General features: G+C 38.8%; 1 protein-coding gene across 1 annotated transcript; it reads right to left on the bottom strand.

Annotated features, from left to right (window-relative positions):
- Positions 1 to 8385: 8385 nt before the first annotated feature.
- LOC117548535 (NADPH oxidase organizer 1-like) lies at positions 8386 to 12702 on the bottom strand. Its single transcript, XM_034219893.1, has 8 exons — positions 12569 to 12702; positions 12403 to 12483; positions 12240 to 12312; positions 11971 to 12154; positions 11082 to 11275; positions 10872 to 10994; positions 10134 to 10251; positions 8386 to 9788 (listed from the first exon to the last, which is right to left on the bottom strand). The coding sequence occupies exons 1-8, from the start codon at positions 12632 to 12634 to the stop codon at positions 9038 to 9040; spliced, it is 1590 nt and encodes a 529-aa protein (XP_034075784.1). The 5' UTR covers positions 12635 to 12702; the 3' UTR covers positions 8386 to 9037.
- Between the last annotated feature and the right edge of the window lie 6128 nt (positions 12703 to 18830).

Below are 18830 nucleotides of genomic sequence, written 5' to 3'. Positions count from 1 at the left end.
AAATAGGAAGCTGTTAGCTCTGGTGATGGTTCATAATCTTTTTCCTTCAGAATGTTTCTTCATGTCCTGACCATTTGTCAAATTGTAATTGTCTTTTCTTTACATATATTTCTAGCTCCCATCTGTTCATTTTTAGTCATATCAATCACATAAAGAATTCTCTTAGTTGTCTTAGTGCTAGCTGAACTATTCATTAATAGTCAAATGCTTCAGTGTAACAGTAAGAAAATAATCGGTTCTTAAAATAGCAGGCATGCATTGTTTGAGCTACATGAGGAAGTTATTGCTCATATTTGTCCACATGTCTTTCCTTTCTATTTTGTCGAAATAATGTTTCCTTCCTCTTTGTTGGCTGCAGCATGCACGTACGCCAAACACGATCCACATTCATTGGTCCTCAGCTAATTTTCTTATTACTAGAAATGACTCTTTCCTGAATGTGTCTTCCTGGTTAATCATCAGCCTATTGCTAACAACAGGTGGGAATTCCAAAATCTAAATGTGTCATTACTCTGTGCTTTCCTTTTTCAAATGCTTTGTTTCTGGCACTTTGGGGCGGAGCCACTGGACTTTGATTGACAGCTGCCAGGAAACCCGGAGTTGCCAGGTTTGATAAATGCCTGAACTACCAAGAGCCGAGGAGTGACGGCAGCAAAATCAGTTGGACGATATTGAATGGTAAAGTTGTCCATAAAAAACTATTATATTCGTAAAGTGTACAGCTAATATATATATATATCTATATACAAATTAATTTTATATAAAACAATATATTTTTGAGTGGGCTGTATCTGTCGAAAATTGCATATATATATATAAATTAATTTTATATAACACAATATATTTTTGAGTGGGCTGTATCTGTCGAAAATTGCATATATATATATATATATAAAATTGTATTTTATATAACACAATATATTTTTGAGTGGGCTGTATCTGTCGAAAATGGCTAGCTATCTGCTGTACACTCTTAGAAGGGATGTGTCAAAAATGACACAACATGTGTTGAATTTCAACACACCTACAGTGTGCTCAGGGACAACACGTGTTGTGTTTATTTATGTGTAAATCATGTTTACACACAAAATGTGTTACATGCCCCTAACACACAATGTGCACATTTTACACATTGTGTGTCATAAATGTGTAACCAAGATGAACACACTCATTTGTTATTTCTGCACATTTTGTGTTATATTTCTTTAACCAGTATTAACATTTGATTGTGTTATATCTGCACATTGTGTGTCAATGACGATTACTGGAAGTACCAGGTGGTGGATATGGTTTTTATTAAAAAAATTGAATGCAAGAATACATTCATTGGACATTTATTTACAAGGATTCATTAGCACAATATGTCATTAAGAAAATAATTGTTAACATTTAAAAATATTAATATTTTTCTAATTCATCAAATGTTGACAGAATAGATAATTCATAAAATCACACCTAAAAAAACCTTATACCTTGGTTAAAACAAACTTAATCTTCAGCATCTATTGTTGTAAATGACTTTCAGCTGAGGGAATATAGTGATGAGATTCTTCACAAGGACCACCTTTTCAGTGTTGGATGGATAATTAAGGATAAAAATGAATGACAAGCTATTTATTTTTTATTTTTCAAAAAGAATACAACAGTTCTAGCATACAAATATTACAAATGCGTGATAATAAAGTAATTGGTTATAAAGAATGTCCTTTTGTATCAAGCAAATAAAAAAAACAATTTTTACAACCAATTATATTTATATATATATATATATATATATATATATGCAATTTTTGACAGATACAGCCCACTCAAAAATATATTGTTTTATATAAAATCAATTTATATATATATATATATATATATATATATTAGGGCTGTCAGTCGATTAAAATATTTAATCGCGATTAATCGCATGATTGTCCATAGTTAATCGCGATTAATCGCAAATTAATCGCACATTTTTGATCTGTTCTAAATGTACCTTAGAGGAATATTTTTCAAGTTTTTAATACTCTTATCAACATATGAGTGGACAAATATGCTTTATGCTAATGTTTATTATCATTTGAACAATGACAAATATTCTCATGAATATTAAACACAACAACCTCTGAACATTACAAATATTCGCCTCAATTCAACCTGGAACCTCTCTCATACAATAATACAATACAAATGGTGTGTGTGTGTGTGTGTGCGCGCGTGTGCGTGTGTGAGTGTGTGTGTGTGATGGATCGTTGGAGCTATGTGCAACTCAAGGCATATGCTCGAACGGGAGCTGCCTGGACGCTGCAATCATGTTGCGCACTATCCGTGCTGAGTGTGCTGACTTTTCGTACAATGCCCCACTGTCTGGCTTCCTGCATAAAGTCAAGTGCTCGGCGCAGTTGTGGCGAAATGTCGCTCCTCTGTTTTCATTTAAACAGCTCCATATCCGTTAGCGCAGCTAGCTAGCACCAGATGCTAACAACAACAATGCACGTAAGGTCTCTCTCTCGCTCGCTCGGGCCACACATACACACACCCTCCCGGTCCTCCCAACAGCCAGTCGGTGCCTGCCGGTGAGCGTGGAAGTGTGGTCTGCCACAAGCGGGCGGCAGGAGCGGGGCTGTCAGCATCAGCTTGTAGATGGTATTTTAAACTCGATGCGCTCTGAAACTACGGGGTGGCAGAGGAATAAAAATACACATGCGTTAATCGCGTTAAAATAATTAGTGGCGTTTTTGCGTTAACGCGTTATTAACGCATTAACTTGACAGCCCTAATATATATATATATATATATATTATATATATATATATATATATATATATATATATATATATATATATATATATTAGCTGTACACTTTACGAATATAATAGTTTTTTTATGGACAACTTTACCATTCAATCTCGTCCAACTGATTTTGCTGCCGTCACTCCTCGGCTCTTGGTAGTTCAGGCATTTATCAAACCTGGCAACTCCGGGTTTCCTGGCAGCTGTCAATCAAAGTCCAGTGGCTCCGCCCCAAAGTGCCAGAAACTTTTCACGCGCGCGTAGACAGACTCCGCGAGGCTGTACTCCCGCGAGCGAGCAAGAGGGCTGTCGCAGAGCCGCTCGCGGGGGTTTAATCTGCGCGCGAGGGTCATTTTATGCGCGTGTAAAAGCACATTTTCCGCTCGTGAGTAGCTTGTTTTACGCGCTAGAATATTTACCCAAATCTGACTCCATAGGTGCCGGTAGCGGAGGTAAGGCACACACACACCAAATGTTCAGGAAATGGTTAATACAGCGAAAATCAAAGCTGATGATCTCTTGGTTTGATATGTTTTCTCCCCCAGACAACATGGACATAAGAAAAACAAATTCAAAGAAGAGGAAAGTCAGTCATCAGCTGGTAGCAGGGGCGGATCTAGACAAATATTCATGGGGTGGCAAGAGGGTGGCAGGAGAATTTCAGGGGTGGCATCCCCTGGCAGAAGTATATGTTGATTTAATCGCAGTCATATCAATCAATGTTAACTTGGAAAGCCACAATATTTATTTTAACTCAATAACATAGGTGACATTATTGTGGCACATCAGTAAATCCTAAAGGTCGGGTAGGTAAGTTTGAGAAATCGGCTCGAGATACACTTTTTGTTATATTCCATGGAATGCTCTTAACATCCCGATAGCAATGAATATCTTAAGTGCTTTGACAAAAAATCCATTAAAAAATGTCATCTGTGGAAGCCGTGGTACTGTAAAAAGCACGACCAATCATGTTAGCCGGCCCGGCTAAAATAACTGGATGGCCTACCTGCCTGTCAGCCTTCCATCTGTGCACAACCTTATCTCGTGCCCTCATTGGTCATGTGCGCGTTCGTGTGTTGGAGGAGGGGCTCTGTAGGACGTGGCAGATTTTTTCCGGCTGTGTATTTTCAAATTCTAGCGCACTCGAGCTGGTTTCTCCAAAATTACCTACCCCACCTTTAAATATAAATATATAAGGTGGCAGACGTAATTTTAACTGAACAATAACTGAATGAGTTGGTTTCACTCTTAGACCAGCAGGGGTACCAAATCTATGCAGACTGCTGCAATAAGTACATTAATTAACTGTCTCTTCGATGTTTGTCTAAATTAATATGATACTATTAACAATCATATTATTCCTATCAGCTGTCAATCACTGTTATGATTCACATATTCAGTGTTATTATTAAATAAACTATATTTTTTGGAGGAGTTAATGATGAATGTTCCTCAAGATGCTTGCTCACCCTCCTTCAAATTTGAAAGACAAGTAATTACTATCATAAATCAAAAGAATCAAAAGAACAGTTCAGCGCCCCACGACTTCATTGCAAACAGTTACAACCTTGACTTTACATCAGAAAGAACACACATTAAAGAAGTGACTAACTGTATCAGTTAGGGTTAAAAAACGTGTATTCAGCTAAAACATATACATCGCTGCTGTTATTATCCAGTGGAAAGTCCTTACCTACTGGCCTAGTTAAATCAAAGTGGTTACTTTCTGTTGGCTGGGCAGTGTAGTTTTACACACCGTCTTATTTGACTTTCTCAGGACTTCAAACTGTTTTTTGGGGGCAGACCCCCTCAAAGAAAAAAATATATTTACACACGTAAGGTCATCATTTTAACAGTTTGTTATGCTCATTGAGTCATCCGTGAGCAGTGCATCAAGTTGGCATGCCTATAACAGCTGAATGTGGCGATTACCATCTTGATCAGCAAATCGCCTCACAAACTGATTAAGATTTAAAGCTATGGTGCATTTTGATTCAATGCTGAGTACAGCCTGAAGAACATATCGAGGTTTAAAAAACTAATGTCACAACAGGACTTAGAAAAGCTTGTCCATGCTTTTATTTTCAGTAGACTCGACTACTGCAATAGTGTATTCACAGGGCTGACAAACAAATCCATCAGAAAACTGCAGCTGATTCAGAACGCTGCTGCACGTGTCCTCACTAACATTAAAAGAGTGGATCACATCAGTCCGGTTCTGAAATCTCTACAGTGGCTTCGAGTCGGCCAAAGAATTGATTTTAAAGTACTATTGCTAGTTTTTAAATCATTACATGGTTTAGGACCAAAGTATATTGTTGAACTCCTACATAATTACGAGACATCAAGGTACCTCAGGTCTTCTGGGACGGGTCTGCTATCGGTTCCGAGAGTAAAAACAAAACATGGAGAGGCAGCATTTAGCTATTATGCCCCGACAATCTGGAACAAACTACCCAAATAATGCACATCCGCAGAAACGCTTACTATTTTTAAATCGAGACTAAAAAGATATCTCTTTGGCTGCTTTTAATTGAGCTGCTCATATTTCCACTACAGTATGCCTTTTAAACATGTATTGTATACCTGTGGTGTTTATTTTATTATTTTATTATCTTTGCTTTGTAATGCCTGTTGTAAAAGGCCATTATATATGTGTTTTTACTGTATGTATTCCTAAAAAGTATTTTAATTTGTTTTGTAAAGCACTTTTAATTGTCGCGTACAAAAAAGTGCTATATAAATAAACTTGCCTTGCCTTGCCTTACAGCCAAACTTGACAGGCTCTTCTCTGTCATTGTAGACCGCAAATACCTCATTCCTTCTGTCTACTTGGATCTGAAATGCTTCTCGTTTTGCGCTGTCCCCCTGTTCAAATGAAATCGCCGCCAATCATATTTCCAGGCTCGCGCCAGGGCCGGAGGAGGGGTTACAAGGCGCGTCTTGTGCTGCATTCACTTGCACTCGGACATTAGAGATTTTCTCTCATAAATGTCCGATGAGCCACAACTTTTCTTTCAAAACAAAGCTGCCAACTGGGGTGGCAGCTGGGTTGGCAAGGCATTTTTCTGAGGTGGCAGCTGCCACCCCATGCCACCCCGTAGAACCGCCACTGGCTGGTAGCAGTTAATCAGTTAACAGTGATGGCGGTGGCGGCGTCTCACTTCTGGAGAGGAGTTTCGTCTTTATGTCATGATAGAGAGATACAAATACTGAATAGTTTAGCTGAGAAAAGGCATCGAAATGCCAGGTTACTAGTATTTATCATGTAAACAGGGAACATGAATAACCGGGATAATACTCATAAACGGCTTACTGATGTCCATGTAGAGACGGAGTCAGTGTGTTTTACTGGAGCCTTAGTTCGATAAGAGATTATTTTCTGAGTTCTTTAACTTCGGTACTCTCTCTCAAAATGATAATGTGCATTATGTTTTAATTATACTTCTTATCATTCAGAAGCTTTTTGTGTGTATTTATTTTCTGTGCACATTACATAGACTAGCTAATATTCTACCTACTGCTACTTTGAGTCTTCAAAATGTCCAATGTCACAGACTGGGACTTACTTTACAGTCAGTTGTATTTACATTCAGTATGACTTGTTATGATTCAATGTGAAAGAGTATAGGCTACTGCTCAATAAATAATTATCACTTCACCACCTCTCTTGACATAGGCGCTTGAGAGTGAGTCAGAGGCAGAACACAGGGACAGTGGAGAGAGGTCCATTGCTGAGGTGAGTGATGAAAGGGAAATGACAGTTTAGAGTAAATTCTGATGTGGACTCTCATCCCAGAATTTTAAGTAAATCAGTGGGGATATTGAACAGGAAACATTTCAGTCAAGGGGCATCATATGACCAATATAGACAGAAGAGCAACATTTATTTGAACATTTAAGTCAATAATACCATTCCTAGGTGAACTTAACATCTGTATGGAGTCAGATCAGTCTCAATATTAATAAATGCTCACAGAAGGATTCACAAATGTATTTTGCGTTTTATATATAAATGACTCTCCACAACAATATCTCTCAATGCACTCACACATATTTATTGTTGTAAATGTACAAAAAATGGGCATTTAAACTGCTTTTTATTAATTCAAAGACGGCTCTGAATTAATAATCAAATATGTTTCCTTTCTTTACTACTGGATGAAATGACAAAATGTACCCATCATTTTCCTCATAGCCACATAAAAGTATCAAACCACCTGTTAAAATGCACCAGAATACAGGAAATCTATTTTATTTTTGGGGGGAGGACCCCACACCCCCCGTTAAAAATGCCCCCCCCACATTCAGGATGCTTCCTACGCCCATGGTGAAAACTAACCTTGGATGATGGGTTAGTAGACCAAAAGCTTTAGGAATCCAAAGTACAACATATAATAAGTACCCTGTATCAAGATTGATGCAAAACAAGTGATATTTGACATTTTTAGACAGATTTAGCAAAAAAAACCTCTTCTGAGGCCATTTGGGTGGATTTGGGTGGATTTTCTCCTTGCGATCATAAACGATGTGTTGGATGTGCACCTAGGATAAGAGCCCAGATATTTGTAGTAGGTATCGAAAAACTCAACAGAGACGCCATCAAGGGTGCCAATGGAGAGGCAAGAGGAGCAAAAAGCATTGCTTTGTTTTTTTTTACTGTTCAATAGCCATTTGGAATCAAGAAGTGCATGCTGCAGCGTGATAAAATCAGATTTTAAATTGGAAACGGCCATATCCAGAGAAGGAGCACATGAATATACAATAGTGTCATCAGCATACATATGATAGGTAGAAAATTGCATCTGATTACAAATATTGTTTACATATAATAAAAAGAGCAAGGGCCCCAAAATAGAGCCCTGTGGAACTCCCTTCTCCAAGTTGACAGGGTCCGAGACAGTACTACCCAACCTGACGCATTGAGTACGGTCGGTTAGATAACTCTGAAACCAGCAAATGGGATTATGACCGAAACGAGACATCAACATAACATTAGACATAATGTGGTGATCTACAATGTCAAATGCTTTGGCTAGGTCAATAAACAATGCAACACAAACAGATTTTTTATCCAAAGCAGCCTTAATATCGTGTAAGACTTTCAGACTGGCAGTCACAGTACTGTGCTTTGATCTGAATCCAGATTGCATAGGGTTAAGGATGTTGTGTGAATTTAAAAAAAGTTTTAGCTGAGTAGAAACTAGGGACTCAAGAATCTTTGATAACACAGAAAGATTTGAGATAGGACGATAGTTATTCAACTCCGTGGGATCACCAGCTTTCAAGAGGGGCGATACCAGACCTTGCTTCCACACAGCTGGCAGTGTGTGAGTGGACAGGGAGAGATTAAAAATATCAGTTACTGGTTGTGCTATAATCTGAGCTGCAATCTTTAAAAAGAACGGGTCGAGGCCGCCATGCCCGGCAGACTTTTTAGGATCAATTGAGTGCAAACCCTGTAAGACTTCAGAGACCGAGAAATAGGCGAAATCAAAAACAATGGAGTTCATCCTGGAATTCTGTCCATCGAAGGTTGGGAAAAATGTTGTGGGCTGACTGACAGAGCGAGCTATACAGCTTAAAAAAAAATCTTGAAGCAAGACATTTAGAGTTTACCCAAAGTATTTTTATTTGTTCCAAGCTTTTTTGTAACAAGAAAATACATTCAAGATTTAAATGGTCAGTATATTCTGTGTTATTGACACAACCTATTACTATATACAAGTTAATTTAGCTGTAAACATGCTTGACCAGGAAACAAAATGCCCACATCATACTGTTCATAATTCAGATAAATATTTACTTTTGCTCCAGACACAAGAACACATCTCTTTCCCTTTCTCTCTGTGCACTCAGCACACTCAGAATGCATACAAGGTTTCCAGTATGGAAAATAAATCATTCAAAACAGAGTTAATTAGCGTGTTATGAATGTTAAGTGTTTACAGATTCATAATTGTGTTAATATATTTTCTGCTTATGCTGAATGCCTTTGTCTATGTGTGTACTAAATGTTCCCACAGTCACCTCAATACAACTGATACATTGCCTCGTAGTCATAATAAAACTACTCTTAGTTACATTCTGAACACATGCTCACCTCACTAGGGAGTTTTATTTGCAGAAATCAAATACAAATTGCGGGAAACGGTATTTCGATCTCTCTGTCTGTACACACAAACTGAAAGATTGACAATAAAGTTGACTTTGAATTTGACTAAAGTCCTTAATTATACAAATAAAGTTAACACACACTTCATCGACTGAATATATCAGTCTGTGTGGGCGACAGGCCGCGCCTGGCTGCGTTCTTGCGGGTGACAGTGGTACAGCGGGTGAGGATCTCCTGGGCCCGCGGTCTGGGGGGCACTTTAGGTGTTGTCGGACCCTTGTAGAGGTTGGGATCAGAGACACTGGGGGGCATTTTCCCCTCTAGGCCACTTGTCGGGCTGAGGCGGTTGCTCACCACGGGGGGAGGCGTACGGCTGAGACGCAGCTCCTGTTCGTTGTAGCTTTGGCTCAGGTTGATGGATGAGGAGCTCTTCCAGGAACTGTTGAGGTCATCGCTGAAGCTGCTGCTGTCGCTCAGACTCCCCTCGCTGTCGGCCTGCAGGCTCAGGGGACGAGGCTCATCTTCTCCGTCCATCTCCACCATGATTTTGGGAAAAGGGAAAGGCTTTGCGGTCGTGGGGGAGGTGTCAACGTCGGTGGAAGAAGTAATGCTTGCTGCAGACGGAGCAGCAGGAGGATGATAAGGCTGGATATCAACAGATTTTGACTTCTGCTGTAGGAGTGGTAGTTGCATCTTGGGTGTGGACGATCGGGCAGGAAGTTGCAGCAGGTTGCCTTGAGAGAGGCTGAGACCTTTGGACTGCTGATCCAGGGACGGCATTAGTTGGTTCGGGGAAGAGTTGCGGCGATCTTGATTGGTGGCTATCATGCGGATATGAGGGTGTTTGTAGGGCTTCAAGTACATGATGGGGATGTAGCCTGCTTTACCATTATATCTGTTAAAAATGACAAAGTGGAGAATGTAGAGGGTTACAATTAGAATGAATTTTGTTATGCAAGAGTATTTCCAAGGAAGCTTTCACACACACTTTTCATAAATTATTTAGAGGACCAGTGCGTTGAATTTAGGGGGAAAAGGAATGCACTCTTCCATTACGTTTGCACCTTAATTGTTTCTACAGGAGCCCAGAACAGACAAACCAACATGCTCCAGAAAGGGTCTTCTGAGAGTTTACGTTACTCAAAAGCCACCCTAGGTTTTCTGACAAGCAGTGTATTTAAGTTGGTTCCAATCTAAATCTAGTACACTGGACGATGTTTAAATGTTCAGTGTTAAATACCTGACGAACCACCAGCCGTTGTCAGACTTCTGCAGGACTTCCACCACAGCACCGATGTCCACGGTTATCTCGTCATCCTTGGTGGCCTTGTAGTTCTTGACTGCATTGTATAGCATTCCTGGAGTGAAAGACATTTCTTTAATACAGTGCTTTGTTGCACCTTTACTTACATAACCAACAATGTTCATCCACATAAGTACTATAGTAAAGTACAGTTTTTACATATTTGTATTTTTGAGTTTTTCCATTTTACTCTCTAACTGTGCACAGCACTTTAAAAAGGAAATTATGAAATGTGTATCCCCTTACATGTATTTGACACATATACTTTATATTTCCTTTTTACAAAAAAAAACCATCTGTGCTTGCATGATATAATGCAGTAAAAAGCTGCTGCTTTACCCAATAACACACAAAGTATCTAACTTAGTTCCACACTGACAGACTAAAACATTATAATCCTCTTGATGAGCAATTGTGATAAAAAATAATATATAATATTCTATCCTATTTCAATACAACACTGTGAAATGAGCCATTCTGCATAGAGAGCACTTTTAATACTCCAAGATAATTTTGCCGTTTATCTGTAATTTGACATTTTGAGGGTTTCTACAACCAACTTTTTCTACTTTCACTTTTAAAAGTATCTAACCCTTTACTGCTGTGTATACAAGCTGTGTGTTGATGGTCTTATGTTCTGATTGGGTACAACTTATACTGTACTTATGCACATACCTCTTTCAGAATTCCCATCTATTTCATCTTCATCCTCAGCCTCATCGTCATCCTCCAGTTTATCCAGGTAGGGGGCAGGGAACCAGGCCATCTTCTTGCTTTCATTCTCCACAAGCCACCACCCTAAACCAACAGGATTTCACATTTAACAGATCTCACGGTAATGGGTTGTTGAGGTAAACCATTAACAGGACTCTGAGGCTCGCTCACCTGCTTTGTCTTTGATGAGAACATCGACTTTTTCGTCCAGCGCTACTTTGAAAGGCTTGTTCTTGGTATCTTTGGTCTCGTAAGGAGCCATACACCTGTACGTCTCGGTGACAAACGGCTGGGTCACGTTCCCCACGCACTGATCCTGTCCTGCATCTCTGATCATTTCATCGTCTGCTGGCATGATCATGATGCTGAGGAAGAGTAGAGAGCCAAAATTATTAAGAATTAGGCAGAAAAGCAGAGCAGCTCATTGAAAAGTCTAAATCGTGACTTCTATTAATAAACTGACTATACATTTGTTGGATTGTGGACTAGTCAGGTTTTAATTTAAAGGCTCCTGATGCAGATCTTACATTTAACATGAACAAGGGCCTCATGCTTGCTGAGAAACTTACATGTTCTATTTTGCAATTATTTCATATTCCTCTGTTTTTTTTTAATACTCTAACTACTCAAACTATTATAATATTGTACATGGGGTTTTTACTTAGGGTTGACACTAAGTATCTGGTTACAATGAAAAAGTCAATTTAAGCTTTTTGTCACGTTTTATATAATAAAACATATATTCTCAATTAGACATTTTGGAAAAGCTAAAATCCCGCAGAAAAGCCTTCTGGAGTTGGTAGCAACAAATCGGAATTTAAATTTGAAACAAGAATGTTTGGTTATTCTACAAAATAATTTCCTTATTTCTTTGATTGTTTCATATAATCTCATAAAGGATATACTTCAGGGTATATCAGTCATTACATTTTTTGCCAAAGATGTCACCACTCACTCTTTTAGCTTGGGGTGAGTACTATGCCAAAATACTTTCCTAAAAGAGTAAAGGCATCTGCATTATATCATTATATGATGTCATTTTTGAAATGCTTTAAACTACCTGTTCTGGGCAAACTCCGGCTGCAGGTCCTGATCTTTGGGGTGGAAGAACTGGATCAGGTCTGCCGACTGGCAGACCCTCGGGTCGCAGCTCAGAAGTGCATTACAATATTTCTGCAGAAACTTGAGTCGCAGCAGAGACCTAGTGGGGCCTTTCTCCCGGCTGCCCCTTCTCAGCCTTCTGTCTGAAAGCACACAGGACGCGTAAAGTCAGGATCAACACAGAAATACACTTTGTGACTCACATAAACTGCTGCTGTAAATACATACCTCGATATCTGGGGATGATTCTGTCGGATTGTTTCATTTTACTTGCAGGTGGGAAAGCTTTCTTCATTAGTTTCTATCATAAAGAAAATGGGTAACAGAGTTGTTATTAATAACCAATAACCACACCACACAGGCGCAACACATGAACCAGCTGTATACTCACATGCATTTTCTTAAATTCCGGATTAGTCCTGTAAACTAGAATATCACTCTGGTCTGACCAAAGCACGGAGGTCATGTACATCTGGAAAAATTCAAATGCAGATGTTAATCACACTGTAGAGAAGAGGTCTCTTAATTATTTTTTGTTCAAGTCGCCACGCGCTCACTTTGGTCTTCTCCTTGTGCATGACTCCAATTAAACGCACGCTGATGGGATACCGCTGGTCCTCCATGAGGAAGCGAAAAGAAATAAAGTTGAGTGTTAAAATTGTGAGGGTTCCTCTCAGACCGGCTCTGATCCTGGGACTGCAGCTCAGGAGCTGGGCAGGTGTATTTATAGTTGCTGCACCTGTGTAGGTATTGCGTCGCGCTATCACTTCGGAAACTCCAGCAATGTGCAGTTTGTATTCAGTCTTTATTCTACATTTAGAGCACTTGTGTGGGCGGCACGTTTTTGTGGTTTTCAAATGATGTCTCTTCTTCAGTGATGGATAAATGTACTTTATTACATGTTGATGTATACGAGGAGATCTGAATTTGGCAGAGGTTTATTTAAATAGGAAGCTGTTAGCTCTGGTGATGGTTCATAATCTTTTTCCTTCAGAATGTTTCTTCATGTCCTGACCATTTGTCAAATTGTAATTGTCTTTTCTTTATATATATTTCTAGCTCCCATCTGTTCATTTTTAGTCATATCAATCACATAAAGAATTCTCTTAGTTGTCTTAGTGCTAGCTGAACTATTCATTAATAGTCACATGCTTCAGTGTTAACAGTAAGAAAATAATCGGTTCTTAAAATAGCAGGCATGCATTGTTTGAGCTACATGAGGAAGTTATTGCTCATATTTGTCCACATGTCTTTCCTTTCTATTTTGTAGAAATAATGTTTCCTTCCTCTTTGTTGGCTGCAGCATGCACGTACGCCAAACACGATCCACATTCATTGGTCCTCAGCTAATTTTCTTATTACTAGAAATGACTCTTTCCTGAATGTGTCTTCCTGGTTAATCATCAGCCTATTGCTAACAACAGGTGGGAATTCCAAAATCTAAATGTGTCATTACTCTGTGCTTTCCTTTTTCAAATGCTTTGTTTCTGGCACTTTGGGGCGGAGCCACTGGACTTTGATTGACAGCTGCCAGGAAACCCGGAGTTGCCAGGTTTGATAAATGCCTGAACTACCAAGAGCCGAGGAGTGACGGCAGCAAAATCAGTTGGACGAGATTGAATGGTAAAGTTGTCCATAAAAAACTATTATATTCGTAAAGTGTACAGCTAATATATATATATATCTATATACAAATTAATTTGATATAAAACAATATATTTTTGAGTGGGCTGTATCTGTCGAAAATTGCATATATATATATAAATTAATTTTATATAACACAATATATTTTTGAGTGGGCTGTATCTGTCGAAAATTGCATATATATATATATATATATAAAATGTTATTTTATATAACACAATATATTTTTGAGTGGGCTGTATCTGTCGAAAATTGCTAGCTATCTGCTGTACACTCTTAGAAGGGATGTGTCAAAAAGGACACAACATGTGTTGAATTTCAACACACCTACAGTGTGCTCAGGGACAACACGTGTTGTGTTTATTTATGTGTAAATCATGTTTACACACAAAATGTGTTACATGCCCCTAACACACAATGTGCACATTTTACACATTGTGTGTCATAAATGTGTAACCAAGATGAACACACTCATTTGTTATTTCTGCACATTTTGTGTTATATTTCTTTAACCAGAATTAACATTTGATTGTGTTATATCTGCACATTGTGTGTCAATGACGATTACTGGAAGTACCAGGTGGTGGATATGGTTTCTATTCAAAAAATTGAATGCAAGAATACATTCATTGGACATTTATTTACAAGGATTCATTAGCACAATATGTCATTAAGAAAATAATTGTTAACATTTAAAAATATTAATATTTGTCTAATTCATCAAATGTTGACAGAATAGATAATTCATAAAATCACACCTAAAAAAACCTTATACCTTGGTTAAAACAAACTTAATCTTCAGCATCTATTGTTGTAAATGACTTTCAGCTGAGGGAATATAGTGATGAGATTCTTCACAAGGACCACCTTTTCAGTGTTGGATGGATAATTAAGGATAAAAATGAATGACAAGCTATTTATTTTTTATTTTTCAAAAAGAATACAACAGTTCTAGCATACAAATATTACAAATGCGTGATAATAAAGTAATTGGTTATAAAGAATGTCCTTTTGTATCAAGCAAATAAAATTTTTTTTTTTTACAACCAATTATATTTATATATATATATATATGCAATTTTTGACAGATAAAATATATTGTTTTATATAAAATCAATTTATATATATATATATATATATATATATATATTAGGGCTGTCAGTCGATTAAAATATTTAATCGCGATTAATCGCATGATTGTCCATAGTTAATCGCGATTAATCGCAAATTAATCGCACATTTTTGATCTGTTCTAAATGTACCTTAGAGGGATATTTTTTCAAGTTTTTAATACTCTTATCAACATATGAGTGGACAAATATGCTTTATGTTAATGTTTATTATCATTTGAACAATGACAAATATTCTCATGAATATTAAACACAACAACCTCTGAACATTACAAATATTCGCCTCAATTCAACCTGGAACCTCTCTCATACAATAATACAATACAAATGGTGTGTGTGTGTGTGTGTGTGTGTGTGTGTGTGTGTGTGTGTGTGTGCGCGCGTGTGCGTGTGTGAGTGTGTGTGTGTGATGGATCGTTGGAGCTATGTGCAACTCAAGGCATATGCTCGAACGGGAGCTGCCTGGACGCTGCAATCATGTTGCGCACTATCCGTGCTGAGTGTGCTGACTTTTCGTACAATGCCCCACTGTCTGGCTTCCTGCATAAAGTCAAGTGCTCGGCGCAGTTGTGGCGAAATGTCGCTCCTCTGTTTTCATTTAAACAGCTCCATATCCGTTAGCGCAGCTAGCTAGCACCAGATGCTAACAACAACAATGCACGTAAGGTCTCTCTCTCGCTCGCTCGGGCCACACATACACACACCCTCCCGGTCCTCCCAACAGCCAGTCGGTGCCTGCCGGTGAGCGTGGAAGTGTGGTCTGCCACAAGCGGGCGGCAGGAGCGGGGCTGTCAGCATCAGCTTGTAGATGGTATTTTAAACTCGATGCGCTCTGAAACTACGGGGCGGCAGAGGAATAAAAATACACATGCGTTAATCGCGTTAAAATAATTAGTGGCGTTTTTGCGTTAACGCGTTATTAACGCGTTAACTTGACAGCCCTGATATATATATATATATATATATATATATATATATATATATATATATATATATATATATATATTAGCTGTACACTTTACGAATATAATAGTTTTTTTATGGACAACTTTACCATTCAATCTCGTCCAACTGATTTTGCTGCCGTCACTCCTCGGCTCTTGGTAGTTCAGGCATTTATCAAACCTGGCAACTCCGGGTTTCCTGGCAGCTGTCAATCAAAGTCCAGTGGCTCCGCCCCAAAGTGCCAGAAACTTTTCACGCGCGTAGACAGACTCCGCGAGGCTGTACTCCCGCGAGCGAGCAAGAGGGCTGTCGCAGAGCCGCTCGCGGGGGTTTAATCTGCGCGCGAGGGTCATTTTATGCGCGTGTAAAAGCACATTTTCCGCTCGTGAGTAGCTTGTTTTACGCGCTAGAATATTGACCCAAATCTGACTCCATAGGTGCCGGTAGCGGAGGTAAGGCACACACACACCAAATGTTCAGGAAATGGTTAATACAGCGAAAATCAAAGCTGATGATCTCTTGGTTTGATATGTTTTCTCCCCCAGACAACATGGACATAAGAAAAAAAAATTCAAAGAAGAGGAAAGTCAGTCATCAGCTGGTAGCAGGGGCGGATCTAGACAAATATTCATGGGGTTGCAAGAGGGTGGCAGGAGAATTTCAGGGGTGGCATCCCCTGGCAGAAGTATATGTTGATTTAATCGCAGTCATATCAATCAATGTTAACTTGGAAAGCCACAATATTTATTTTAACTCAATAACATAGGTGACATTATTGTGGCACATCAGTAAATCCTAAAGGTCGGGTAGGTAAGTTTGAGAAATCGGCTCGAGATACACTTTTTGTTATATTCCATGGAATGCTCTTAACATCCCGATAGCAATGAATATCTTAAGTGCTTTGACAAAAAATCCATTAAAAAATTTCATCTGTGGAAGCCGTGGTACTGTAAAAAGCACGACCAATCATGTTAGCCGGCCCGGCTAAAATAACTGGATGGCCTACCTGCTTGTCAGCCTTCCATCTGTGCACAACCTTATCTCGTGCCCTCATTGGTCATGTGCGCGTTCGTGTGTGTTGGAGGAGGGGCTCTGTAGGACGTGGCAGATTTTTTCCGGCTGTGTATTTTCAAATTCTAGCGCACTCGAGCTGGTTTCTCCAAAATTACCTACCCCACCTTTAAATATAAATATATAAGGTGGCAGACGTAATTTTAACTGAACAATAACTGAATGAGTTGGTTTCACTCTTAGACCAGCAGGGGTACCAAATCTATGCAGACTGCTGCAATAAGTACATTAATTAACTGTCTCTTCGATGTTTGTCTAAATTAATATGATACTATTAACAATCATATTATTCCTATCAGCTGTCAATCACTGTTATGATTCACATATTCAGTGTTATTATTAAATAAACTATATTTTTTGGAGGAGTTAATGATGAATGTTCCTCAAGATGCTTGCTCACCCTCCTTCAAATTTGAAAGACAAGTAATTACTATCATAAATCAAAAGAATCAAAAGAACAGTTCAGCGCCCCACGACTTCATTGCAAACAGTTACAACCTTGACTTTACATCAGAAAGAACACACATTAAAGAAGTGACTAACTGTATCAGTTAGGGTTAAAAAACGTGTATTCAGCTAAAACATATACATCGCTGCTGTTATTATCCAGTGGAAAGTCCTTACCTACTGGCCTAGTTAAATCAAAGTGGTTACTTTCTGTTGGCTGGGCAGTGTAGTTTTACACACCGTCTTATTTGACTTTCTCAGGACTTCAAACTGTTTTTTGGGGGCAGACCCCCTCAAAGAAAAAAATATATTTACACACGTAAGGTCATCATTTTAACAGTTTGTTATGCTCATTGAGTCATCCGTGAGCAGTGCATCAAGTTGGCATGCCTATAACAGCTGAATGTGGCGATTACCATCTTGATCAGCAAATCGCCTCACAAACTGATTAAGATTTAAAGCTATGGTGCATTTTGATTCAATGCTGAGTACAGCCTGAAGAACATATCGAGGTTTAAAAAACTAATGTCACAACAGGACTTAGAAAAGCTTGTCCATGCTTTTATTTTCAGTAGACTCGACTACTGCAATAGTGTATTCACAGGGCTGACAAACAAATCCATCAGAAAACTGCAGCTGATTCAGAACGCTGCTGCACGTGTCCTCACTAACATTAAAAGAGTGGATCACATCAGTCCGGTTCTGAAATCTCTACAGTGGCTTCGAGTCGGCCAAATAATTGATTTTAAAGTACTATTGCTAGTTTTTAAATCATTACATGGTTTAGGACCAAAGTATATTGTTGAACTCCTACATAATTACGAGACATCAAGGTACCTCAGGTCTTCTGGGACGGGTCTGCTATCGGTTCCGAGAGTAAAAACAAAACATGGAGAGGCAGCATTTAGCTATTATGCCCCGACAATCTGGAACAAACTACCCAAATAATGCACATCCGCAGAAACGCTTACTATTTTTAAATCGAGACTAAAAAGATATCTCTTTGGCTGCTTTTAATTGAGCTGCTCATATTTGCACTACAGTATACCTTTTAAACATGTATTGTATACCTGTGGTGTTTATTTTATTATTTTATTATCTTTGCTTTGTAATGCCTGTTGTAAAATGCCATTATATATGTGTTTTTACTGTATGTATTCCTAAAAAGTATTTTAATTTGTTTTGTAAAGCACTTTTAATTGTCGCGTACAAAAAAGTGCTATATAAATAAACTTGCCTTGCCTTGCCTTACAGCCAAACTTGACAGGCTCTTCTCTGTCATTGTAGACCGCAAATACCTCATTCCTTCTGTCTACTTGGATCTGAAATGCTTCTCGTTTTGCGCTGTCCCCCCGTTCAAATGAAATCGCCGCCAATCATATTTCCAGGCTCGCGCCAGGGCCGGAGGAGGGGTTACAAGGCGCGTCTTGTGCTGCATTCACTTGCACTCGGACATTAGAGATTTTCTCTCATAAATGTCCGATGAGCCACAACTTTTCTTTCAAAACAAAGCTGCCAACTGGGGTGGCAGCTGGGGTGGCAAGGCATTTTTCTGAGGTGGCAGCTGCCACCCCATGCCACC

The sequence above is a fragment of the Gymnodraco acuticeps genome, unplaced genomic scaffold (genome assembly GCF_902827175.1).
Source record: "Gymnodraco acuticeps unplaced genomic scaffold, fGymAcu1.1, whole genome shotgun sequence".
Taxonomy (NCBI): domain Eukaryota; kingdom Metazoa; phylum Chordata; class Actinopteri; order Perciformes; family Bathydraconidae; genus Gymnodraco; species Gymnodraco acuticeps.
The sequence above is the reverse complement of the archived record's forward strand: the minus strand, read 5'-3'. Positions and strand labels throughout refer to the sequence as shown.